The following is a 25,497-nucleotide window of genomic DNA, read 5'->3' as shown; positions in this document are numbered from 1 at the left end:
ACGTTTGAATAAAGACGTCAATATCTCGGTAAAAGAATCAAATGCGCACAAAATTTGAATCTTTTTACTTGCGTACCGTGACCCTCATAAAACTACACTGTGTTTGTCTACTTCAGGGGTAAAGACTGGGACACACAGCTTCACGGTAAAGGCTCCACGGTTCAATCTCTGCTGACTGACCTTTACGAGAAGGCGGGCGAACTCAAACATTGGGGACTCGTCAGGATGATGTCCGGCGTTCTGAAGAAGAAGGTTGAGGAGCTGGACTCGGTACGACACACACACACACACACACACACACACACACACAGATAGAAACATAGCAGAAAGAGGCGTTCAAAGACCAAATTACTTAAAAACATGAATTGATTTGGACAGTTGATCAGATTTTGGTAGTTAATGGTCATATTTCTGCTGTTAGATAGTAAAAGGAAATTAAATCAATTTATTTGGTATTTCTTAACAGACCTGTGTGTTTATAAAATATATTTTTAGAGCTGCAACAAGTCGATTAATCGATTAGTTGCCATTAAATTATTAAATTTATCTTGGACTATTTTGATAATCGATTAATTGAGTCATTTAAAAAAAAATTTCTTAAGTCTTCCATGACAGTAAACTGAATATTTTTGGATTGTGGACAAAACAAAACATTTTATCAACCAAACAACTAATCAATTTATCATGAAAATGATCGTTAGATTAATCGATAATGGACATAATTGTCAGTAGAGCTGTGCGATATGAAGATATATATTGTATGACAAGAGAAAAACATCAATCATTTAATATTACGCTCTATTGTTTATTTAATTTACTCTTTACAGCAATATTTTTCATATTTGGAGTCTGTCCATCTTTTGCACGAATTAAATTGATTAATTAATATCGCCCTAATTGTTAGCTGCAGCCCTACATATTTTACTGTACATATTTTATGGTAAACTGTCTATTTTATATGTAGATTACGTGACTTTTGCAGTACTTTTGACTGTTATGCAGCAAATTCCTTATATATGAAAACCTACTTGGCAATAAACCTGTTTTTGTCTCCGTCTGTGTTCTCATAAACAATTAACACCTAAATCTCTTCTCCCTCATTTTCATCTTATCCCAAACATTTACATATTTAACCCTTACCCCATATTTCCTAGTGCTCATTTCTGATTGGCTATGATCTGTCCGTAGGCGTGCTCTGATTTGCTGGCGCACCAGAAGCACCTGACGGTGGGTCTTCCTCCTGAACCCAGAGAGAAAACCATCACAGCCCCCATACCTCCAGACCAGCTGTCCGCCCTCATCGACGAGGCCAGCGACAACAACATCAGCGTCGCCATCCTCACTCAGGTGAGTCACGTCCTCCACCGCTGTCGTCTGTGAATTTGTCCTCCCGCGTCTTGTCTTCTTCTTCTTCTCCTCCTTCATCTTCGTCTCCTCCCTTCATCAGGAGATCATGGTGTACCTGGCTATGAGCATCAGGACTCAGCCCAAACTGTTCAGCGAGATGTTCAGGCTCCGCATCGGTCTCATCATCCAGGTCATGGCTACTGAACTGGCTCATTCACTCAACTGCTCAGGTGAGGAAGAAACGAAACTCTTCTTCTGTGGTTTTTACTATTTTTGATATTTTAAAAGTTAGATACATTCAAGACTGAATGTGAGGAAAAACCTTTGGATTCCCAACTTTATTTATAAGATGTAACACACAGTTTAAATCTATTGTATGTTTAGGAGGTTGATGGCAAAGTTAAAGGGATAGTTCACCCCAAAAATCAAACTCGAGTCAGTAACTAGTCACCTTTATGTCAGCTGAAACTCCCTGAAGCTCAGAATATCAAACATACGGTACTTGGCCTTTTGTCAAACTATTCAAAATATCACATCTACAGTATATTTTTACATCTTTAAACTCGTGCGGCATATTAAAAGTGTGTCAGGCGGTTGCACTTGCTTCCCTAAGATTTTCTTACATTAATTCATTACATGACTGAAAGAAGTAAAGAAATGAAGACAGGAAGGAAAAGTACAGACATAAGAGATGTGGGTCAATGATGTATCAAAATTTTACCTCAAAACTTTACTGTATTATATTTTAACCTTTATTTTTTTCTATAAAATGTGCTTTATAAATAATAGTCATGAAGAAATGTAATAAATGTAGTCATGTATTTGTGTGTGTGTGTGTGTGTGTGTGTGTGTGTGTGTGTGTGTGTGTGTGTGTGTGTGTAGGAGACGAGGCTACAGAGAGTCTGATGAGTCTCAGTCCGTCCGAGCTGAAGAACCTTCTTCACCACATCCTCAGCGGGAAAGAGTTCGGAGTGCAGCGCAGCGGTCAGTTCATCAATCAAATCCTCAAATGTCTCCCCGTTATTTACAAATAACAACCGATCCTGCGTCCCGCATCTCCGCCACAGATAATCAGATTCTGTTTGTCACAAGTTATTTCTTCTGTTGAATCTGCTTTTTGTTTTCCTGAAGTCGAAAGTCGCATAATTCAGGTTTTTTTTTTTTGTCTTCCTCCGCAGTGCGAGAGAAGGAACTTGGCAGCGCTGCCATCTCCATCCATCACCTGGGTAACGTGGGCGCCACCAAGAGCGAGAGAGCCGGCATCAGCAAACTGAAGAGCGACATGAAGATGGTAGGAGTGTGTATGTATGTGCGTATATATGTGTGTGCGCTTGTGTGAGTGTGTGCGCTTGTGTGTACGTGCGCTTGTGAGTGCGTGTGTTGGTGTGTGTGTGCGCGCGCGCGCGCGTGTGTGTGTGCGCTTGTGTGTGTGTGTGTGCGCTTGTGTGTGTGTGCGCGTGTGTGTGTGTGTGCGCGCTTGTGTGAGTGTGTGTGTGTGTGTATGAGAGAGATTAAAACACATACATCTACAGTACTGATGATAATAATAATACAGTGTTCTATTTCTCACACGCTCCATTTTAGCAACATGGTATGTGTATAAACCTTTATGTTTATTTTTATTATATTATGTTTTAGCATTTAATTCTTTTTTTTTTAGCTCCTAAGAATTGTTTATTTCAGCTAAAGGAGATCCTAATACCTGTATGAAATAGACACTTAATAATTACTGTAAAACAGGAAGAAGACAAACAAATTGTTTATCACCCAAACAACAAGATTGTCACTTAAAGGAGCAGTGTGTAAAATTTAGTGGCGTCTAGCGGAGCGTACTTGGCAGAAATGGAATATAATATTAATTTAAGTATGTTTTAATTGGTGTTTAATCACATGAAAATAAGAATCATCATGCTTTCGTTACCTTAGAATGAGTCTTTATATCTACACAGGGAGCAGGTCTTCTTCCACGGAGGCCACCATGTTTCTACGGTAGCCCAGAATGGACAAACCAAACACTGGGTCTAGAGAGGGTGTTTCATGCTACACGCTTGGAAAAGGAGGGATACATTCAGTTTATTGCAATCTGCAGCTTCACCACTAGATGCCACTAAATCTCACACACTGGTCCTTTAAAGTAAAAAAACTGTTCATGATGATGACGAGTTGGAGGAGGAAGGAAACTGACTCTTGTCGTTTTTGCAGCTGGAACACATGTTGTCTTTGACAGATCTGAGTAAGGTGATGATGATGATGATGATGATGATGATGTAATGATTGAATCAGATGAGGTGTTAATTCACCCGGCTGTGGAGGAAACGGAAACGCATCAGAGGAGAATGTTTGGGGTGAAAATGAAGAAAATCTGCGAAGATGACGGGATTTGGATTGAGATTTTTTTTGCTCCTGAAAAATTATCAATTGTGGAAATTGATTAATTTTTGAGGTTGATTTAAAAAAATCTTCAGTTTTAAATAAATCACTGCAGCAGTTTCTTGTTAACTGTGATTTATTTATAAATTGTCTTTTTGTGTTACAGGCGGAGCGCAGGTTGTCACTGATGGATCCTTCTAAGGTGATGATCACATGAAGGAATATTAACGATCTATATTAATTATAGGTGTTAATTAACCTTCCGTGTTGACATCACCGATCAGATCAATCAGAATTAGACACTTTCTTCTTAAAAACCTGGTTGTGATCAGTAACAGATTGAATGTGATTGGTTACGGGTCAGTAACGTCATGTGCTTTGCTTCTGTTTTGATCCAGGAATCCAGGCTGTCTGTAACAGATCCAGTTAATGAGGTGATGATGATGATGATGATGATGATGATGGTGATGATGATGATGATGTTCATCTTATCTGGTTATCTGGGAAAAAAAAGGAGCTGTGATTTGTAAATGATTTGCTTAATTTTTAGTGGAAGAAAAGTTAAAAGTTGAGAAAGATTATTGGTTTCTCATGTGTTTTGCTGTATTGTTGTTATTGTTTACATCATTATTGTTTACATTAACAGAATCTGTTGGGTCTGAGATGTTCTACTTTGTGACACGACTTCTATATTTGTCTGTTATCGATTAGCAGGTCTTAGTGTTTGATGTCTTCTATTGATCCTGTTTCCTTTGTTGCAGATGGATCGCAGGGTCTCTTTACCAGCCATAGTTCAGGTGATGATGATGATGATGATATTCATAATTAATAAATGAGTAAGAAGTGAAGGAGCTGAGATTTAATTGTGTTAAAAAAATTTTTTTAAAGGAGATTAATTGAGTTGAACCAGAGAAATAAAACTGTTTATATTCTGATGCTGATGGATTACAGGTTGTCTTTGACAGAGTTGATCAGAGTGATGATGATGATGATGGTGTCGGTGTTATTGATTAGGCTTCTTTTTATCCATTTAACTGATTGAGGTGATTGTTTCAGAGGCAGTGATTGATTATCATATTTACCAGTCATATTAAAGTCTTAAGGAAGCTCCAATAAATGATGATAATAGTGATGAATGATGCTGCTGTTCTTGGATTCGGGTATTAACGTGTATTTTGGGAAGTTTAAGAGCGGAAGCTTGGAAGCTTGAGAAGTCTGTGACCTCCCCTCTGAAGATGACAATAATACCAACGTTTAAATTCGGCTCTATCGATGAATCCGTCAGATAATCCAGCAATTTGTCAGCTCAGTCCAACCAGGCTGCACAAGGAATTATAACAATAAAACAACAAGAGATTTATGCGTCACATAGTTTTTCAATAACAGAGCACTAACGGCAACTGTTAACTTGCTGTTACATGATGAGAAGTGTGTGCAGAGTTCATCTAATGCTAAAAACATGCTGTATACTGAAAAACTGCACAACAGCTAATTAATCCACGCGTTTTAATCATTACGTGTAGAGGCTTTATAGTTTTCAGAATCGCCAGGATCAGCTTGCTTTTTGTTTTTGCTGTCGTTACCGTTTGGATCCGACGTTTCGCTCTTTTATCATCTTCTGCCAGACTTTGTGGGTTTTTTTTTTATACATCTGTTTCTGTTTCTGTTTTCTCTCCTCTCCTTTCTGTTGCCTCTCTGACTCTCAGGGCATGTCATCTCTGTCCGCCGAAAGCCCTGAATCTGTGGTAAAAAAAAATCGTCCGTTGTGTATGAGCTTCTATTTTTAGCGTATAACACTTAGTCGCCGGTTTATAAATAAACTGCTTTTAAAATGAGGAGCCACTTGGTCAGATTTAGCGGGAAATTGCTCGAAACAGGAAGACTTTGCTGTTCCTCCAGAAAAAAAACCTGTCTGATTTTTGTTGTTGTTGTTGTTGTTGTTGTTGTTGTTTTTTTTGTGATCCTGACTCTTCAGGGGTACAGAATTCCGTCAATTGAAGCTCTGGATGTTCCGGAGAGTACTCCCCATGCCAAGGATACCAGACACGGACAATGGCTGCGCAGGAGACGTCTGGACGGAGCGTTGAACCGAGTCCCCGTCGGCTTCTACCAGAAAGTCTGGAAGATCCTGCAGAAGGTCAGTTCCAACGTAGAGAGACACACATTTATCTTACATAGCATCTGCAAATACCAGGAATCAAATAAAAGTGTGCATTAAAAACTGTAATTTAAAACTGTAATTTAAAACTGAATTACAGTTTTAAATAATACACATTTATGACTTAATAATAATAATAATACTGTGTTCCAGTGTCACGGCCTGTCCATAGAGGGCTTTGTCCTTCCTGCTTCAACCACCAGAGAGGTAAGAGACACACTTACAGATTTCACACAAACATCGGAAAAAGGTTTTTTCTAGACTAAATTTTTATGGCTCTTCTGCTGTTTTTTGCTTCCCCCTCAGGTTTTAGTGTGTGTGTGTGTATTTTTCTTACCTTGAACCTTTAAACCAGCACTAGGTTTGGGGTTTAATGGCATTTTTCTGAATGAGATTCAAATCTTTGTAGCTGTCAACAATTTTAAGTTACAGTTTTAAAGTGATTTAATATTAAAGAGCAAAAAATCTAATTTTGTCATTCAAAGAATTAAAACTGAAGTTTTGCCAGATACTCAACATATTTTGCTTATCAGATAAATGACTGGAGAATATGAATATCTTTACCTAATGTAGTTATAAGTTTATTTATTTTTAGGTGTTTATTAATGTATTGTATTTTCTACAGTTTTAGCTTTATATTTTATATTAGAAGTGTTTTACTATATTGGCATTCATTATCTAGTTACACACCTGCATGCAGTTGCCTGATACATTAATAAACACTTATATCTGCTTACAGCTACAATATAATGTTATATACTATTTATTAACTGTTTATATACTGCTTATGAAAGCTAAATAGGGGGATTTAAGTGAAGTTTTTACAATCTTATCAGACACCAGCCAATTAGAGATGAGTATTTTTTGTTGCCATGGTATAAGACACCATAAAATCCATTAAAGGTATCCCAGATTGAATAGTTACCAGTGAAAACACACCAGTGAACCACGTCTGACTGACTACATCCGTCTGTGTTCTTTGCACTCTTCCTCCAGATGACCCCCGGCGAGATCAAGTTCTCCGTCCACGTGGAGACGGTATTGAACCGCGTCCCCCAGCCTGAGTACAGACAGCTGCTGGTGGAGGCCATCCTCGTCCTCACCATGCTGGCCGACGTAGAGATCGAGAGCATCGGCTCCGTCATCCACGTGGAGAAGATCGTCCACCTCGCCAATGACATGTTCTTCAAGGATCAGGTCGGCAGTGGACGTCGATGATGATGATGTTTGTTTGTCAGTTGGGTGTGGATTTAAAACTCACTCCTTTCTCCTCTTTACATTTCTCCCCTGCAGAAGGACCTAGGAGCAGAGCAGCACATCCTGGAGAAGGACCCGTCCACCGGAGTGTGCAGGCTGCTGTACGACAGCGCCCCCAGCGGCCGCTTTGGCAGCATGACCTACCTCACCAAAGCCGTGGCAGCGTACGTGCAGGACTTCCTGCCCAGCGAGTCGTGCGCTGTGCAGTGAGAGGACGCCACAGAGCAGAGCAGAGCAGGGGGGTGAAACCACCTTATACAACATTTTTCACGTAAAAATAACTACTTAAATAGGATCTGTTGCATATCGTCACTGTGTTTTAGAAACTGTCGGTCACTTAAATGAGACACGTGTTACAGAATATTTCATTTATAAGTTATGTGTGGAAAAATCGTAAAAAGTCGTCTGATCAAACATCAACGCTAACAGCACACTCATATCAATTTTTGACACAAATAAATCTAAATAACTTAAGTTTCTTTTAAGATATCGCTCTGAGTTTGTGTTTTAATTGAGCGTTAACACAGGTTCACTGTCTGTCTCCATGGCAACCTCCTCCTCGAACTACCACACAAACTGTAGCAGCAATTACCTCAGTGTCAGTATGTGGCTGGTGTTATTTGGTGTGTTTCTTACTGTAAATAAATCCCATGATAAGACAAAAACCGACAATGTGTTTGTCCAACTCTTAAAATCTTTTTGACTCTGTTGGTTCCTACTGAACATGTAAATCTTTAAACACAGGTCACAAATACATAGTTTAAATTTTTAAAAAAAAGGCTCAGTGGTTTCCTTAAACAGCTGGACACTTTAGTTTTTAGTAAGTAAACTGTGCATTTGTTGGGGCCTATTTTCAGCTGCTGATTAATACACATTTGATGCTCTAGTGAGTGTTTCTGGCATCAGGAAGCAGAAGGAACAAGGAACCTATCACCCAGTACAACTGTGTCACTCATTGTAATAGTTTTTGGGCAATAATGGAGCTGGAATATGATATATCGGGCCTTTATTACACAGAAAACACTTAACGTTGTTCTTGTCTTTCATGGGATTTGTTAATATTAGGAAAAATACTGAATATCACCAAACTTATACTTTTAAAGTGACAAAAACTGAGTTTTCAGTTTTGTTCTCCCCTCATATGACTGATGTAACAACTTTTTAAATGTGAAGAGTTTCAGTTTTTAAAATTTTGAAGAATGTATTGATTAAATTAGTGGGAATTAATGTTATTTAATCCTGAGAGTCACATAAAACACTTCACAGCTAAATAACCACTGACTGATATAACTTCATCTGTTACTGTAAAGATTTAAGAAATCAAAATAGTTCTTCTAATTGATCCTAATTAACAACCACAGATATGCTAAGATTGTAGCTCGTGTCACTATACCTCCGATCCTAAGTGCTGTATGATGTATAAAATAATAATAACATAATCTATTTATTTTATAGTTATCACTTAAAGATGACACTTTAAAAAAAAAAAAAAAAAGCTAAGCCTGTTTAGGAGATTTCATGAATGCCTTAACATTGTTGCACTTGTAAAACTATCAATTTATGTGTGTGTGAGTGAAACTACAGGAATGCGGTTTTGTTTTTAACTATGCAAAAAAAAAAATAGCAGTCTGAAAATTTGTGTAGTAATAAAAAAAAAAATTAAAAAAACAAACATTTTTTAACACATAAAGAATGTGTTAATTTGTTGGAGAGTTTTCAGCATGTAGTGCACTTAAATAAAATACATAGTTATGTGTGAATGTGTTACAATGATTTGTGAGTCGGCTTGATAAGTGCAATTTCAGAAGGGAAATGCCTTAATTTACTGGTTACATGCAATAAACTGTCATTTAGTTTGTTGTTTATTTCAGTATAATTACAGTAAAACTCAACCATTTACTTACAATCAGTTGTTTTACATTATTTTGGACGCATTTAGCTTTTTTCCCCCTGTACAAGTGTGTTAATGTTTACCTGTTTAGTATATTGTAAGAACAAAAAGATTGTACTGTTGAGAGAATAGGGTATTTTGAGGATGTACAATATTATCTGTCCGTTTTAGGTTGTGGAATTGGTGTGAATAATGCATCTTAATTAGATTTACAATAATCTAACTGATAGATTGGTTATTTTATGATATCTGAAGACGTGAGCGCCACACTCCCAACTACAAGCAATCATGGCAGAATGAGACTGAGTCACCTCTCGACATGATATTCAAGCTGGAAAAGAAAGAAAGCAGTGATTTCTATGTTAGATCAGAACAGTATGATCTGAGCAAACTGGTTGTTGACTGTTTGTTTTTTTTTGTTGCTTTTGAAACTAATTGTGTAATAAAACTGAAAAAATCTTGTTGTTTTTGAGCATTTTGTTTTCTAGGTTGAAGTTCTTTGACAATATGTGCTTTCGTAATTTATCAAACCGATGTTAGTGGTTTAATCTAGGTCTACTCGATGGTTGTTTTTAACAAAATATGAACTTTAGATCCATTTACGGGCTTTTTTTCCGGAGTGTTTGGTCATAGGGCTGCTACTAACAATTATTTTCATTATCAATTAATCTGCCAATCATTTTATCGATATTGATGAATGGTTTTGTCTATAAAATGTCATAAAATAGAGAAAAAAGATCAAAGAGATGTCTTCAAATGTCCAATCAACAATCCAGAATCCAAAGATATTCAGTTTACTGTCATGTATCGTACAGAAAAGCTTCAAAATCTCACATTTAAGAAGCGGTAACCACTGAATATTTTGCATTTTTTCTTTAGAAATTACTTAAAATGATTATTGATTATCAAAATCGTTGCTGATTAATTTTCCTGTCGATCAACTTATCATTGCAGCTCTATTCAGTCTTGCTCAGTTGTCATGGACCTGTTGCATAGCACTTTTAGGACTCCTTTGTTGACAGAGAGAGGACTGAAGACCATGTGATTTGGTTGAAAGCTATAGAAACAGCTTGTAAGTGGACCTTGAGTTGGGACTGCTTTGTCAAAGTATGATCTACAAGGTCAAGAATGAAGATAATTTGCTCTTTTCACTTTGGAAAGTCAATTAAAAAGTTGACAAAATCACCTTAACAACACATTTTGTTTCATCTGTAGAGAGTAAGTGGTCTGAATGTTTGTTAACTTCTCGTCACAACTCAAAATACTATTTAAAGGTCTTAATCTCAATCGATATAGGAGCTTTTGCTTGGCTATTAGTCTTTAAATAGAAAGTTCAGACTAACAGTTTGCCGATGAGATAAAACGTCCAGCAGATGGTGCTGCGTGTTTAAAGATTTATTCCAGGGTCATTAGTGCTGTGTATAGATACATGGATGGGTGTGAAAACAATAAATACAATTGATCAATTAGTGATAGGCCTAGGAATAAGACACATTTGGCTGACCTCTGCTTTGTGTTGCAGTCATTAAAAGGTTGTGAAAGGATCACTGAAGCAATAGAAATCAAATAAAGTTAGAAAAGGGAGCGGTTAGACTGTAAAATGAAACAGAATACACAGAAACATGGGTGCCAGTGGAAAAGTACTTAATGTCACTGAAAATCAATCCAAGACCACTTTTTTTTCGTTCCCCCCTTCTCTTTATTGATCTAAGTTCATAACTTTCTTCTTTTTCTGTCAGTGCTACTCTACAGTATGGACATTGCATGTTGCCTGTGCTGTAAGGTGAGAATTAAAGGATAAAAATAACATTTCTGGCTGATAATTGATTGAGGGGTGGGTAAAGGGTTGGTTAGGACTTGCTTGTTTGTTAATTTATTGTCAGAATTCTGTATTTTCTGTCTTTCTGTTTGTATTTTTATGAGTCAGATTTTAAAAAAGAAAGAAAAACAAGGTTATGGTTGGTCAGCTATAAAAAAAAAAGTTTGGAAAGATTAGTGTCACAGGTTTTCTTTTCCTCAATAAATACAGTACAGCCTGATTTTTATAACACTCTAATAAATCTAAATTTGTTGTCCAAAATTTTCCATTTGTTCATTGGGCCTACAACCTGACCCAGAGTAAGAGACAAAAAGAAAAGTCATATACACCAATAAAGGTTTAATTAAGCAATATTTAACGACTGGCCATGCTATATTATGATTATATCACATTATACCAGATTTTAAGTACCGGTTTTATAAAATGAGATCTTTAACAAAAATCTAACTTTAAGTATATAGTTTAACATTCTGATAAATATACTTATTCTTCTTTTCACAGAGAGCTAATCTAACTAGTTGAGAGGATTGATATCATTTCTACAGTTGTCTTGTCGCGGCTGTTAGGTTGCCAGGCAACCAGCAACGACTCCAGGAAGTAACTGCGCACGACTAAGAAAGTGTCGGTTAAAACCACAACTGGCCATTTTTACTCCTCTGTATTTTTGTACAGGTTAAACAAACAAAGGATAACGTGTTAATTAGTGAGCTTTAGAGGTGCTGCTTGGTGGACTTTGTTACGTTTGTTTGGACAGACCCAGGCTAGCTGTTATCAACAGTTTCCAGTCTTTGTGCTAGCGGTTAAAGCTAATCCGGCGGTTGGCGGGAGCCATAGCGACATTGTTTAGTCCTACAAACATGAGATCGGTGAAAGGTATTGACTTCTAATACAACTCTCGGTAAGAAAGCAAATAAGCACATTTCTCGCAATGTCCAACTGTTCCGGTTTTGTTTTTAAATCTAACTTTTCAGTCGTTTTCATTTTAGATGGAGGCTTGGAAGGAAGAGAAGAGACTGAGGTGAGCTATCTTTAACCAAGACTTTTCAGAAATAGTTCACAGCAAGCATACTGTACAGAAGGAGGAATATGAAAACAAGCAAAAAAAACCCAACAGTATATTAATGTCTCAAAAAAAAGCAAATTAAAGTGAGCAACTTATGTCAAAACATTTTTAAATATCCTATATAATCACAGTTTCCTTCAGCCTGTCAAAAAAAAGTCCAGAGGAAAAGTAAAAATTTCCACAAAACTAGAAAATGTCACCCTCACTGTTCTTTTTGTTTAAAATCAGTGAAATGTCAACAAAACAGAATGACAGACTGAAAATAACCAGCTGGTTAAATGTGCATTCTAGCACAAAGAGCCGCTGGACACTGTGGCTGTGTTTTGAACTGACATAGCATCTTGAAGCAGAAAAGAGCCTGTGGCTGACTGAAACTCGTTCCTCCTCTTTATTCTCTGGAGAAAACTGTCAAGTTGAAGCATGGTTTGGCTGTGGAGAGCATGTCCTTTTCAACTTGAACCAAACCAAAGTTGAAAATAGATGAAGAATGTTACTTAAAGCCTAGAATAGTAATAAAAATGGTCCTTAAAGCTCTTAAGTTGCCATTTTAAACATATATATTGTTTCTATTGAATCACTTAGAGGTGTTTTTACTTCTAAAGTAAAAAAAATACATACATACAACATATATAGCACAGAATTTGAGTAATATGATAAAAATATACACTAATTTAATACATTTCTTGTGAATTTTGTGACAATTCTTGAGAAATGATGTAGTAGCATCAAGGTTTCTGCAAGTACAACTAACAAAAAGTGAAACAGAAGAAGTGAATCTCTCATGTAAAACTTTGAAGTGTGGTGTTTAGAGTTCAAAGTTTAGTAATGTTAAACAGACAAAAATAGACACAGGGCATGCGTTAGCCCTGAAAATATTGACCTGTGACACCGAACATGTACACGTGCACACCTACACACTCATACCTGTCTGCTGCTTTACAGTGCTCATTCTCTATTAAAACAACCTGAACATTGTTTCACCTGTTTAATCAAGAAAGTCAAACTAAAATTTAATAAAAAGTTTTTGGAGCAAGAGAGCATTCAAATGTGAAACATATGACTTTTTTGCAGCAGTCAGCAGAACATAACAGTGTTAGTCACTCGTAAATCTACCAATCAAGAATCATGTGAAATATCAGTAAGAGGAAAATCAGAGCAGCTGTTTTCTCATACAATTGCACCCTTGCACAATAAATTCAAGAATTGATCGGACCAAGTTGAACCAGATGGACCCAAATTATTTTGAGTCTGACTGGAAAGCTTGATGATAATGTAAGAGGAGGAAAACATGAGAAACATGGTGTCGATATAAAACAGCTCATTTGTCGTATGTGTAGTAGCGCTGTCGGTGTGTTTTATCAGCCCGACAGTCACTGAGGTTACGGCTGTGGAGGGAAGGGCACTGACCAGCTGTATGTTGGCTCCGTGTACCATAAAGCAGCCATACTGAGAGCAATAAATACAATCACTCAAAGGAGACATACCATGCACATTTCCAGGTCTATATTTTTGTTGTGGGGCTCTATTGGAATATCTTTGCATGATTTACAGTTCAAAAAACTCTTTATGCAGCCCCTCAGTTCAGCCTCTGTCTGAAACAGGCTGTTTTAGCTCCTGTCTCGTTAAGACCCCCCTCCCGATGAGCCCGCTCTCTTGTGATTGGCCAGCTTCCAGAAGCTGACTTCCAGCCGCTCGGGAGGATACGTCAACAAACTATGAAACGAACCATAGTAGCAGGATTTCACTACTCTTTCTTGTTCTTTATTTGAGATGGAAACACACATGTATCCGTACATGTTCAAGTCGAAATCTGGTCTGAAATACAAGAGTTACAGGCATGTGCAATGAGCAGACGTCAGCTCGTCAGCAAGGTAGAAAAAAACGTCCCAAATGAAGCGTTCAGAGCAGGTTGAAGCCCTGGGTTTTGACTTGCAGGGAGCATTTCTACATACTTTAACCTCAAGCCTTTGACCATGTTCTCAATCACAAAAACATTAATCAGTGACACTTCCTGATTCTCCTCATCTCCTAACATAAGCAATATATAAGTTGATAAATGCTTTGTAGAATACTATATTGTAGTATCTTTAGTATTTCTGTTAATGGTTTATTTATTCATAAACCACTGTCACCCTATGAAATACTGTATTATACAAGAAAGCACATAAAAAATGCTTTAAAATACACATACACAAAAAATTTTGTCTTGTTTCTGATCAGCTGGCTGTCGTTTAAAATCAGAACACTTCAGACAGTGTGAACAACTTCTCAAAATCTTTCCAGCAATTAATCTGATGAGGAACAGGTGTCGCTACTGGCAAGCTGGGAACGCATCTGTGTCTGTTTCCAACCCCCTAAGCTGTGTTCATGTCATATCGGAGTTGTTGTGACTATGAGTTTCTGACTTGTCATAACAACGGCTGGGAAACTCAGATTTTTCTGAAAGCTCCGATACAGTATGTCTGACTTGTCACCATCTTATATAAAAACATTATATCAGATTCATCATTCAATATATCAGCATCTACATAACTATGTTCAAAAGAGATATATATATATATTAGGTAAGAGAAAAGAAAAGAGGGAGAAGAAACCCTTAAATTTGTTGTACAGACATGAGAATTAACACCCTTCGATAAAAAGTTAACTAGGAAAATGACACACCTGTTGAATTTATAAAACAGTTTGAGGTGTGTTTGGTTTTCAGGCATGTCCATATTATGAAGTGACAGGTTAGATTTATCTGAGCTTTTCCACTTGTAATCACAACTTGGATGTTGGTTTGAAGGCTATTTATACAGTGCTGCTTCAAAGTTTGTGAACCCTTGAGAATTTTCTCTATTTCTGCATAAACGTGACCTAAAACATCCTAAAGTCCTAAAACTAGATAAAGGGAACCCAATTAAACAAATGAGACAAAAAAATAAACTTTTTCATTTATTTATTGGGGAAAATTATCCAATCTTACATATTTGTGTGAGGCAAAAATATGTGAACCCTTGCTTTCAGTAACTGGTGTGACCCCCAAACGTTTCCGGTAACTGTCTCAACTCAGAGAGGTTGGTGGACTTCCTTGCATGAACTGCCTGCTTCAGGTCTTTCCACAGCATTTCTATTGGATTAAGGTCAGGACTTTAACTCAGCCGTTCCAAAGCATTAACTTTCTTCTGCTTTAACCATTCTTTGGTAGAACGATTTGTATGTTTAAGGTTGTTGTCTTACTGCATGACCAACTTTCTGTTGAGTTTTAGTTCACGGATAGATACCTTGACATTTTCCTGTAGAATTTGCGGGTACAACTCAGAATTCATAGCTCCAACAGTGATTGCAAGCCATTCTGGTCCAGAGGCAGCAAAGCAGCCCCATCCATGATACTACCACCATCATGTTTCACAGATGGGATAAGGTCCTTATGCTGGAATGCAGTGTTTCCTCATCGCCAAACAGAGCGCTTCTCATTCAAGCCAAAAAGTTTGAGTTTGGTCTCATTCATCAACAGAATATTTTTCCAATCACCCTCTGGCTTATCTGTGTGGTCTTGAGCAAACTGGAAATGGCAGCAATGTTCTTTTTGGAGAGAAGTGGCTTTCTCTTTGCAACTCTGCCATGCACGCCATTGATGTTCAATGTTCTCTTGATGGTGGACTCATGAACATTGACTGTAGCCACTGTAAGAGAGGCCTTTAGTTTCCTAGACTTTACCCTGGGGTCCTTTGTGGCCTAGTGACTATTACATACTTTGCTCTTGGTGTGATCTCTGTTGTCCAACCACTCCTGGGGAGGGTAACAATGGTGTTGGACGTCTTCAATTTGTACACAATCTGCCTGACAGTCGACTGGTGGAGTTTTTAGAAAGACTCTTTAGAAATGGTTTTGTAACCTTTTCTAGTCTGGTGAGTATCAACAACTCTTCTAAGGTCCTCAGAAATCTCCTTTGTTCGAGCCATAACACACATCCACAAACCAGTGTTGTGAAGCTGAGACTTTGAAAGTGAAGACCCAGATTTCTTGTCTTTAAATAAGGCAGGGTCTCCCAGACTCACACTTGATTGCCATCCCATTGATTGAAACATCTGACTCTAATTTCCACTTCAAATGAACTGATAATCCAAAAGGTTCACATACTTTAGCCACACACAAATATGTAACATTGGATCATTGTCCTCAATAAATAAATGAGCAAGTATAATGTTTTTGTCTCATTTGTTTAACTGATGTCTCTTTATCTACTTTTAGGACTTACATGGAAATCTGATCACGTTTTAGGTCATATTTATGCAGAAATAGAGCAAATTCTAAAGGGTTCATAAACTTTAAGCAGCACTGTAATTCGGAAACTCCTAATCCCATGAGGAACCATGAAACACGGACAAAGTTCAAACCAGTAAACCATAACCTCGAAAGGGTTTGATAAATGTCCATGCCTCAGATCTCTGTATTTACAGACTCCATGAAACAGCATATTTTCTTCTTAACGCAACGTAATTTCATGTTGATCATTTAAAAATGCAAACTATTGACAGATAATTACTGTGAAGGAGAGACAGTTTGTTTTTGCTATCAAAAAGAACTTGAGGTTATTTAATATACCTTAAGCATATCATAGCAGGAAAAGCACAGGAAGAATTAATAACATTAATGAAATGAATGAATGAAAATGGTCAGTTTTTTAAATTGTATGTTTAGACAGAAGGTAAACATGAGTTCACCATTAAAAATTCCCTCTCTTTCAAGGGGTGATTGGGTGTGTTTCCATCCACCTGTTTTTATTCGCATTTTCAGTTTACTACTACTAAGAAAACATGTGTAGTTCGCCAAAAATTTGACAAAATCTTTAAAAATCAAGTTTTTACACTTGGCTGAGGGGGAAAAGTTAATGTATCAATAAAAATAAAAAGCCACAAAGACTGAGTGAATAAATCATGACGTACAGTGGCAAAAACATCAGATCTGTGTGGACAGAGGAGACTGTAACACTCCTTCAATTAATACAAACAAGAAAATTTCAGATTTCCATCATGTATCCATTTTTTTATTATTATTATTCACTGTTTGAGGTTTGACTGCTGCTCTTTTAATTACGTGATCTCGTTACAGCTGCTTCTTCTGAAATGGTTTAATGGCCTCGACTGGAAAAATGAATTCTTGCAGAACGGCAGTGGATGGAAACGTGCATTAATTTGAATTTCTTTTGCCGATATTCTGGAAATTTGTACTAAATTTGGATGGAAACCTAGCTTGTTTTCCAGGAGGTTAAAGAGTCCATTTCATGGGGCTTTTAAATGAAAGGAAAGGCAATTACAGCCTGTAATTTTACTGATGAAATAAAAGAAGCACACTTCTCTCAAACAGACATGAAAGCAGACTAAAGGCTGTGCTATTTCATAATGGAACGGATGCCTGGACGCCTACTGAACCCCGTTAGAAAATGTTATATGACAAACTGACCTCTGATCAGTATTCTAGATATTTAACATTACATCAACAACAGTCTCTGCTGCCGTCTGACCACCTGACATCTATAAATGGATGCTTTCACACACTGAGTGCAAGTCAAGAATACCAGATGACTCCTGCTTAGACAACATTTGATTTATGGCGATATGGAGGAAGCAGCCAAATTCATCATCAGGCCAAAGGGCCATAAACTTTTCACAATATGACAGTAAACAGTAAACACACTTTTTAAAAGCGGAGTGCATTGCCTGCTTTTTCTAAAAGCCTCTAAAATAGAGGCTTTTATTGCTCAAATTTCCCTTTGTGCCCAGGCTGGAGTGAGTTATGCCACATATATGACAAAAAGTATACGGACGCATATCTCATCAGCATTAATCTGCTGCGATGACAGCCTCCACTCATCTGGGAAGACAAGATGTTGGATTCTGGCTGCAGGGATTTGCTCCCATTCAGCCACAAGAGCATTAGTGAAGACGTGGGATGATGGTCCAGTTCATCCCAAAGCTGTTGGGGGAAATGGAGGTTAGGAGTTCTTCCATCCCAATCAGCAGAAAAGAACACTGAAAACCCCAGAATATGTTCAATGACAACATTTGTTACGTCCAGTTTAAGCATTTATTTCAAATTCTCGCTTTCTACAATATCTGTGAGTGGAAACTGTGGTGTGGTTAAAGTTAGTGAAAGATTGTGGCTTTGGCAAATAAACTCTGGTTAAGGTATAATTACAGTTAAGCAACTAAAACATTTGCTTATTTTTTTTTAGTTTATATGGCGAACCTGATAGCAGCAGTTATAAAGCAACATTATCATTCATTTGGAGTCATGTTTCTGTCCATCAGATGAATGTATCCAATATTCACACTTCTTCAGCTCTGTTTTTGGACTCTTATCAACTCCTGAGGAAAATACCTGGCTCTTAAGCTGCTAAATGCTCCACTATGTTCACCAGCTAGTTGCTAACAGCTGCCTGCTGCAGTGTAAAACAACACTATGAGAGCGGTAAGGGTGAACCAAAACAGTAAAGTTGCAGCTGGACAGCTAAACAATGAACTGAAGCTCGGTATGAAGCTCTGTAAAGCCGAGCAGAGCTACAGAGTTGTTGATAATTCTCTGTAGGTTCATCACTCTCATATTACACACTGTCGTTTCATACATCTTTTTAAAAAATGTTGATTTTAGCTGCTTTAAAATTAAGAAAAGATTGTGGTGATGGTTAATAAAAAGGTAAAAGTTTTTAGCAGGTCTGTGACGGGACGCGAAAAAACTTGACGTGTGTAGACTCATCACAAGTTTTTGTCTATAAATGTTAGCACATGCACAAATACTCACATGTATGTTCACTAAACACACATATGCAAAACACACATTTCTGGTGACTCTGCACATTCTCTCAAGAAGTGAAAAAAATCCCTCTGGAGACATAATTTTTCTTGAATCCCCATGATTTCCAGCCCTCTCTCAGTTTGTTCCATTCACACACTTGGCTCGACCCCCGAGTGTTGTTGTGAAAGAATGAACATTGACGCCAACAGCTGTTTGACTTTTGAACACTAACAGCAAATTTGGCTTCGAGTTAGCGCATGAAAAATGAAAAAAAAAAAAAAAAAAAAGCGGATGAATCAGAGTTCATGAGTCAGAATGTTGTTCAGGTTCTGCATTAATAGCGTTGCCCTCATTATCCTGCACTGCTGCAGATGTTATAAACTCAGGAGTCACAGGAGTCACAGGAGTTTCAGATTAGCGCTGGTGGTGCTGCTGCTGCCAAACAGGAATCAATATGTCATTCAAACAGATGTGAACATCCAGGTGATTTCTGCTGAGTAAGACATTTATGCAAACATTGCTCCCATGCAGCCTTTGTGCTAAGGTTCCCGACTCAGGCACCTCATGCAACATAAAAAAGAAATACTTTTTATGTGGTAGTTTCTATTTAATAGTTTAATCACTAAATATAGCTTCTAAACGTAAGGTAGCATCTTTCTTGTGGTGAGGTCATAATGATACTAGAGCACATACAGGAACATACAGAAGTCAATCAATTAAGTTAGAGGAAAACGCACTTACACAACTCTAAATCCCAACCTGATCCTGCTGTATCAATTACCTTTCTTCTGGGTTTCTGTTCTTTAAATTACTCTTCTTCTCTGTGGCGTAAACAGGAGAAAGAATTGTGGTAAATTACTACCTGTTTTGTATGTTGGAATCACCATAAATAACCGTGTTCCTCTTCTGCTTTAATCACAAATAATACATCAATATGGCCTGATAATCACTTTCAATTCTCTCACAGCATCACTGAAAAGCGTTGCAGACGTAGGCAGTGAGATTCAATTTGACACAGTTACACTGAGTAGAAATCTAATGGTCATTAGATGCAGACAAAAGTCATGAAAATGAGAATGAAAATATACATCTATACAGTTGGTTATCAAATCTAAGTTAAAGCCCAGTCCTAAACTTTATGAAACTTTTGAGCCCTAAACATGTTGAAATTCGCCCTTCACCAACAGTGAGTAACAATTGTGAGAGCACATTGAATACTTTTTAAAATATATATTGATTTCTTTCTGTGGTGTAAATTTAAGATGAATTCACAGAGCAAGTTGTCTTTCAGAGTTTTATCGTGACATCCAGAGTATCTTCCAGTTTGCTGGGCTGAAAGAGATTCTGTATACATGCAGGCGTGTCGTCACAGAACGTCCAACATATCCGTCATCCTAACAGGTGTCTTTTAATTAACGCACAATGTTCCTTCTATTCATTCACAGCCTTATCTATGTTTCCTCTTCAGGGAGTTTTCTTCTCTGCTTTCTGTTTACTGAGAAGTAGAAGCTGAAGGCCGAATTTTCCAGCTAGTTTTTGTTAACTTATCCGCACCTGCTGGGAACCAGCAGTGGAACATGTTTCCACGAGAGACGCAGGAGACGGACTATTATATTAAATTGTTCACTTAGTTGTAAGACAGCATAACATAAAACAATACAACATAATCTAAAGACAATAAACATATGAGTATAAGCTTCTGTTTCACTTTCATATCATATATGTTGCCGTCCACTCTTGTTGACCCAAGCACACCCAGATGTGATAACCCGAGGTATCATCTGTTGTCTGTCTGCTTGTCTGTGCTGCCGAATGTTTGCGCAGCATTGATTAACTGCTGTATATCCGTATATTCTCATGAGAAGGAAGAGCTGATTCACTGCTCGCTCTTATATAACTCCATCTTAAACCAAGTCAGAAGACTGTTAACGTCAAGTTTCAAGAAAAAGTCTAAACTCATGAGATTCATCACTCAAGTGCATGTCATTTGACATGAGAATATGCCTTTCTTTATATATAGATAATATATATATTATCTATTATAACAGACTTTAAACTCTGCCACAGAGAACGAATGTTTTCTTTCAGTTTAACATAAAACATTTAATCACCAACAGTAACTTTATCTCTCTGCTGCACAATTATTTCTTTCAATTGAAAGATTATTCTTTCTCTCAGGTGTTTAACAGTCGTACAACTGTAAAATGTGTGCACTCATACAGTGGTGATACTTAGTTTTTACATATATACTGTTATTAAAAGCAATTATGTGCTTTAGATAAATAATTCCCCAAAATAAGAAAAAAATAATATCACAGGAGCGTCGACTTTGTCTTTTTTCTGATGCTTTATTCCACTTTTTCTCCGGCCCTCTACATGTAGGTAACACAGTACATACAGTAGACAGTACACAGTACAAAGATAATTTTGGGTTTGAAAGTGCAATCCTACTCAAACATGCTGAGTGTACGAAACATCAGCAAACACCTGCTCTGTGCATGAAGTAAACTCTGCAGGTGAAATCTGTGATCCCGTTTACAAGAGAAAGTTGTGCAAAAAAAAAGAAAGAAAGTTAGGAATCTGTTCCTAATATTTGTACACTCAGCCAAGATACATCTTCTACACTACTACATTTCTGTTATTGGTTACAAATGTAAGATTGTCTGAGCAAGTAAATATCTAAAAGTTCTCACTGGAAAAGTTGAAAAAAATCCAGTCTGGATGATTGATTATTCTAAAATAAACCATTAAAATATAAACACTTAAAAAAAAAAACGAAATAAAATGATGCAAAGGGGTACATTTCTGACATTTAAACAATGGATAGAATAAATAAAATATCTAAGAATCATTGCAGGATGTAAATTACACAAACTTAATATGCATGCATTATAGAAATTGTAAATAATGTTTACTGTATTTTTCATTTATTCTATTGTATTCATAAAATATTTGAATTTCAATAACGCTGAGCTCAGCAGATGAAGCTGAACTAAAATTGATTTTTTTTTTAACGAGAAGCTCCGCCCACTTTAAATATATGTTTTAACGATAAAAAAAAATAAAATATACAACATAAAGATATGAAAATGTTGAGGGGACCCAAGCATTGCATCAATATTTTGTAACCTTTGCTCCCTTTCTTTCATTTTTTCCCATCTATTTCTCAATTTCAACACCCGATTGACATTTTTCTCATTTTTGAACCCTTTTGTCACTATTTCTCAAACTCTTAGTCACGATTTTGTCTTGTTTTTTTAATTCTTGGGTTTAAGATGACAAATTTAGTGCTATAATTGTTGCCAGAATTGGGAAAAAAAGACAACTAATCAGGAAAAACGCAGTAACCCCACTGTATCTATCCTACATTACACATTATACAGATGAAAAGGGAAGCCTATGTGTTTCCATGCAGCACATTATCAGTGGAACGATAAGACTTTCCAAGCACACAGTCAAGAGATAACTTATCATGTATGACACGAGACAGTAATGATGAAATCTAGAAAAATGTAGAGGTCAGGAGCCTCTAAAAGACACAGAGTCTTCCCTCTGTGTGCTGCACCGTCTCCATCATTATCTGTCACAAAAATAACCACCAGATAAAGAGTCTCTTTGCTAAAAAAAAAAAAAGAAGTGTTTGCTTTGCCTTCATGAAATTACCAGAATCTTCCGGTTTTATATCTAGAGACGGCACAAAAGTTGCTAAATTTTTAAAAAATGTGTCTTGTCAAAGATGTGATATATTAGTGAAACAACAGGATGTCAGCTATAAAACATTGTTACGAAGCAATGCAGACATCAGACTTAATAATATCTTGTGTGGAGTTAAGTTCAAGGCCACAGTCTTTGGTAGGACACAGCCTGCAAGATTAAAAACCTTGAATCACAAACTCTGAGCTCTCTTAAAAATAGCTGGAAGGTTTTGGTCAAACAGTGCTGGAATTTTAAGTATTTGCGTTTGTTTGTACCCTTGTTTAAAACCTGACTTGTTAGTTAGTTCTCAGCCACTAATAATCACATCCTATTATAGAAAATATCAAGTATGAAAGACATAATGACTCCCTTCTTACACTCTTACACTTTTGCACTTTACCCATTGCCTCAGCCGACCTCCTGTTGTCTTAATTCTAGCGATATTTCTCATTTTTGCCATTTGAAATGTGATCAGGTGGAGCATTGATTGCCCCCCCCCTCCCTCACATGCCTTTTCTTGGACCTGCTATTCAAGAATATGTAGATAACATCAGCAACACAATAGCACAGCATATAAATGCAAAATTCCATTTTTAAAAAGGCCTGGATGAGTTCATATCCCAGTAATCATAAGGATTATGGCTGTACACTCATGTAAACACGCTGACGTCTGGGGGCTAGTAGTTGACTGCCTCCGAGAGGGAGCGGTGGTTGGTGGAGCAGTGTCCCGCCCTGAAGAGGAAAGACAAAAAAATATATATATAACTAAATAAATAAGATGGGATTCATTTTACAAATCTCCAAAGTATTTAGTTCAGCAGCATAACAGTACAGTAAGATTTGTTAAAGATTAATGTCATACATTTGGTGCTATTATAGATATATGGAAATATAGTTTTTGTACTCAGTGAATTGGTCAGCATAGCAAGTTTCCACAAGTAGCTCTCTGTGTACTAAAACTAAGCTCTACATTGTCACAAATGGCTTTATTAATTGTCAATTACCAATAATGCTTTATTGATAAGTTATAAGACATTGATTATGTGAGGGTTGTTAGCTAAAAACTAGCACAGCCGGCAAGATTAGTTAAACAGCAACCAGGTCTAAGCTGCATTTGCTGATCAATTTCAGTTGGTTACTGTAGCAGTTAGTAAACTTTACATTTCCTGCTTTCACTCAGATTCATTGTCATTCAGTTTTAGATGCAGAGATCCTCATGGAGATGCAAGAAACCAAAATGTAGCCTTGTGGATGTGGTTTTAAATGTATCTTAAATAGAGATTATGCAAACATACTCAATGAAAAAACTGACATCTAATGCTTCCACTAAACATTTCTCTACTTAATTACTTGTTAATGACCCAATTTGGTATCACTTTCTTATATAGAGCCCCTTATAAAGGGTTTATTGTTACTAATGGCTTTATTAATGGTTAATTAATGGCTTACTAATGCTTTATAAAACAGTTATAAGCTGTTAATAAGAACATTTGGGTTGCCAGGTTGTGAAAAATCCCTTAGATGGGTTGGACTGTTTGATCTGGACCAAAATCTATTTATTAACAACTTATCAACACTTACAGCTGCAGACTTAATGAATTAAACCCTTAATAAATGACTTTATAACATTTTTAACTTCAGACATGATGGGTTATTACATGTTTCACAAAGGGTCATTTATACAAAGAGGCACATTTACCTGCAGAGTCCTGTGGAGCATTCGTAGTTGTTCCGGCAGTAAGCTCCGAATGGTTTACTGTTCATGATCCTCCACAGCGGGGTCATCCGAGCTATCCTCCTCAGAGTGTGGACGACGGTGTGTTCGCCCTGTGAACCCGCACTCCGGTCAGAACTGGACTGGACCCGAGAGGCCAATGGACCTGCACACACCTGATGGACATGGAAATGAGCATTAGCAAAGAACCAAGCAGGAAACAAAGACACAAAATGCATTTCATTCACATTTAAACATACTCTGAGTATATATATTCCAAATATCTCACTTCTGACAAAACAATCTTAACTAAAGGTTCACTTTGTAGCTTTTTCCGCATCTCACAGTCTTCATCAGCTAGTAAGTTGCCCTTGAGATTTGCACTTTTATGTTTTATCTTCTTTCTTGCCCCACAAATATGTCTTACTTGTGTTGCATTTTCTAAAAAACAACCTTCAGCTCCATTTCTCCTTATAGATTCATCTGGATTCCTTTAATCAATCTTATTTTTTTTGCAGTGTGCAACATCTGTTTCAAATACTCAAAACACAGAAAACTGGATTGCGGTTTGCACTAACAAGAGACAAGGAATCCCCCTTTGAACATAAATCCATCTTTTAATAAACTCATCCATCATTTGATTTAACACCAGACACATTTCTTATCCAGATTTAGTGATCACAACTGTTCCTTCAAGTCAAGACTGTTCAACTGCTCACCTGCTGAGCCAGCATTAGCAGCACAAGGCAAAGTGCTACTGCTGCTTTCCTTTGGGTGAAGAAGACTTTCTCCTGCATCTTTTTACGCTCTTTTGCGCACTCAAGTGTCCTGCTGCTCTTCAGTCTTGAGGAAATCTGACCTCCTTGATCTCCAAACCTTCTCCAACTTTTCTGGAAGAGTCTCGAGTCCTAATAAGTGACTCTGGAAGTCGTGTCAGTCAGGTGTTCATTAGTCGGAGGGTTGCTGGAGGTCTCTTCAAGTCAGCCTGGCTCAGCAAACTCAGCTGTGGCACCGGCGAGAAGGCTGGGTTGTCCTTTATATAGACAGGCCATGATCCCAAGAGAGACACAGCAAGAGGGAGGGAGAGAGAAAGAGTCACAGTCCACGATGTGTCGTCAACCCCTCTCTCTCTCTTTCTCTCTCTCTCTCTCTCATCTGTCTTTTCTGGCTCAAATGTGACATGTGTTTGCGGAAAAATAGTAATTTCCTTAAATTAGGCCATTCAACACCATCACTCCTCCTCACTCTGTCTCAATATCTCAAACACAAACACACACTTTTTCTCTTTATCTTCTTCTTTTACACAGAAAATTAACTATTTTTATAATTGTTTCCATCATTTGCCGTTCTTTTTTGTCATATATGGCAGTAAAATGAAAATCTTAATGTTTTAGACAGTCAG

General features: G+C 37.2%; 3 protein-coding genes across 8 annotated transcripts in view; 2 read left to right on the top strand and 1 right to left on the bottom strand.

Moving 5' to 3' along the window:
* Positions 1-9,484, top strand: part of phka1a (phosphorylase kinase, alpha 1a (muscle)) — a 34,409-nt gene extending 24,925 nt beyond the window's left edge. For 2 of the 5 annotated variants that reach the window (XM_067580679.1, XM_067580683.1), the window contains exons 22-33: positions 117-270; positions 1,189-1,347; positions 1,448-1,577; positions 2,230-2,331; positions 2,526-2,638; positions 3,884-3,919; positions 4,116-4,151; positions 4,479-4,514; positions 5,693-5,854; positions 6,029-6,082; positions 6,872-7,072; positions 7,169-9,484. In XM_067580679.1, coding sequence (XP_067436780.1) covers positions 117-270; positions 1,189-1,347; positions 1,448-1,577; positions 2,230-2,331; positions 2,526-2,638; positions 3,884-3,919; positions 4,116-4,151; positions 4,479-4,514; positions 5,693-5,854; positions 6,029-6,082; positions 6,872-7,072; positions 7,169-7,342 — 1,357 coding nt within the window. In that variant the 3' untranslated portion in view covers positions 7,343-9,484. Of the gene's footprint in view, positions 1-116; positions 271-1,188; positions 1,348-1,447; positions 1,578-2,229; positions 2,332-2,525; positions 2,639-3,883; positions 3,920-4,115; positions 4,152-4,478; positions 4,515-5,423; positions 5,463-5,692; positions 5,855-6,028; positions 6,083-6,871; positions 7,073-7,168 lie in introns of all 5 variants that reach the window. The other 3 variants (XM_067580680.1, XM_067580681.1, XM_067580682.1) reach the window with 3 other exon arrangements.
* A 1,943-nt stretch (positions 9,485-11,427) lies between these two features.
* shroom4 (shroom family member 4) overlaps positions 11,428-25,497 on the top strand; it is a 117,129-nt gene continuing 103,059 nt past the window's right edge. Inside the window, exons 1-2 of one of the 2 annotated variants that reach the window (XM_067580675.1) lie at positions 11,428-11,740; positions 11,829-11,860. The gene's annotated coding sequence lies outside the window, so the exon portion shown is untranslated. Of the gene's footprint in view, positions 11,741-11,828; positions 11,861-25,497 lie in introns of those variants that run through there. The other variant, XM_067580678.1, reaches the window with a different exon arrangement.
* Positions 21,033-25,152, bottom strand: leap2 (liver-expressed antimicrobial peptide 2). The gene is made up of 3 exons (XM_067580686.1): positions 24,815-25,152; positions 24,081-24,271; positions 21,033-23,113 (listed from the first exon to the last, which is right to left on the bottom strand). The coding sequence occupies exons 1-3, from the start codon at positions 24,890-24,892 to the stop codon at positions 23,059-23,061; spliced, it is 324 nt and encodes a 107-aa protein (XP_067436787.1). The 5' UTR covers positions 24,893-25,152; the 3' UTR covers positions 21,033-23,058.

The sequence above is a fragment of the Thunnus thynnus genome, chromosome 22 (assembly GCF_963924715.1).
Source record: "Thunnus thynnus chromosome 22, fThuThy2.1, whole genome shotgun sequence".
NCBI classification, from domain to species: domain Eukaryota; kingdom Metazoa; phylum Chordata; class Actinopteri; order Scombriformes; family Scombridae; genus Thunnus; species Thunnus thynnus.
This window is presented reverse-complemented; position numbering and strand designations above follow the sequence as displayed.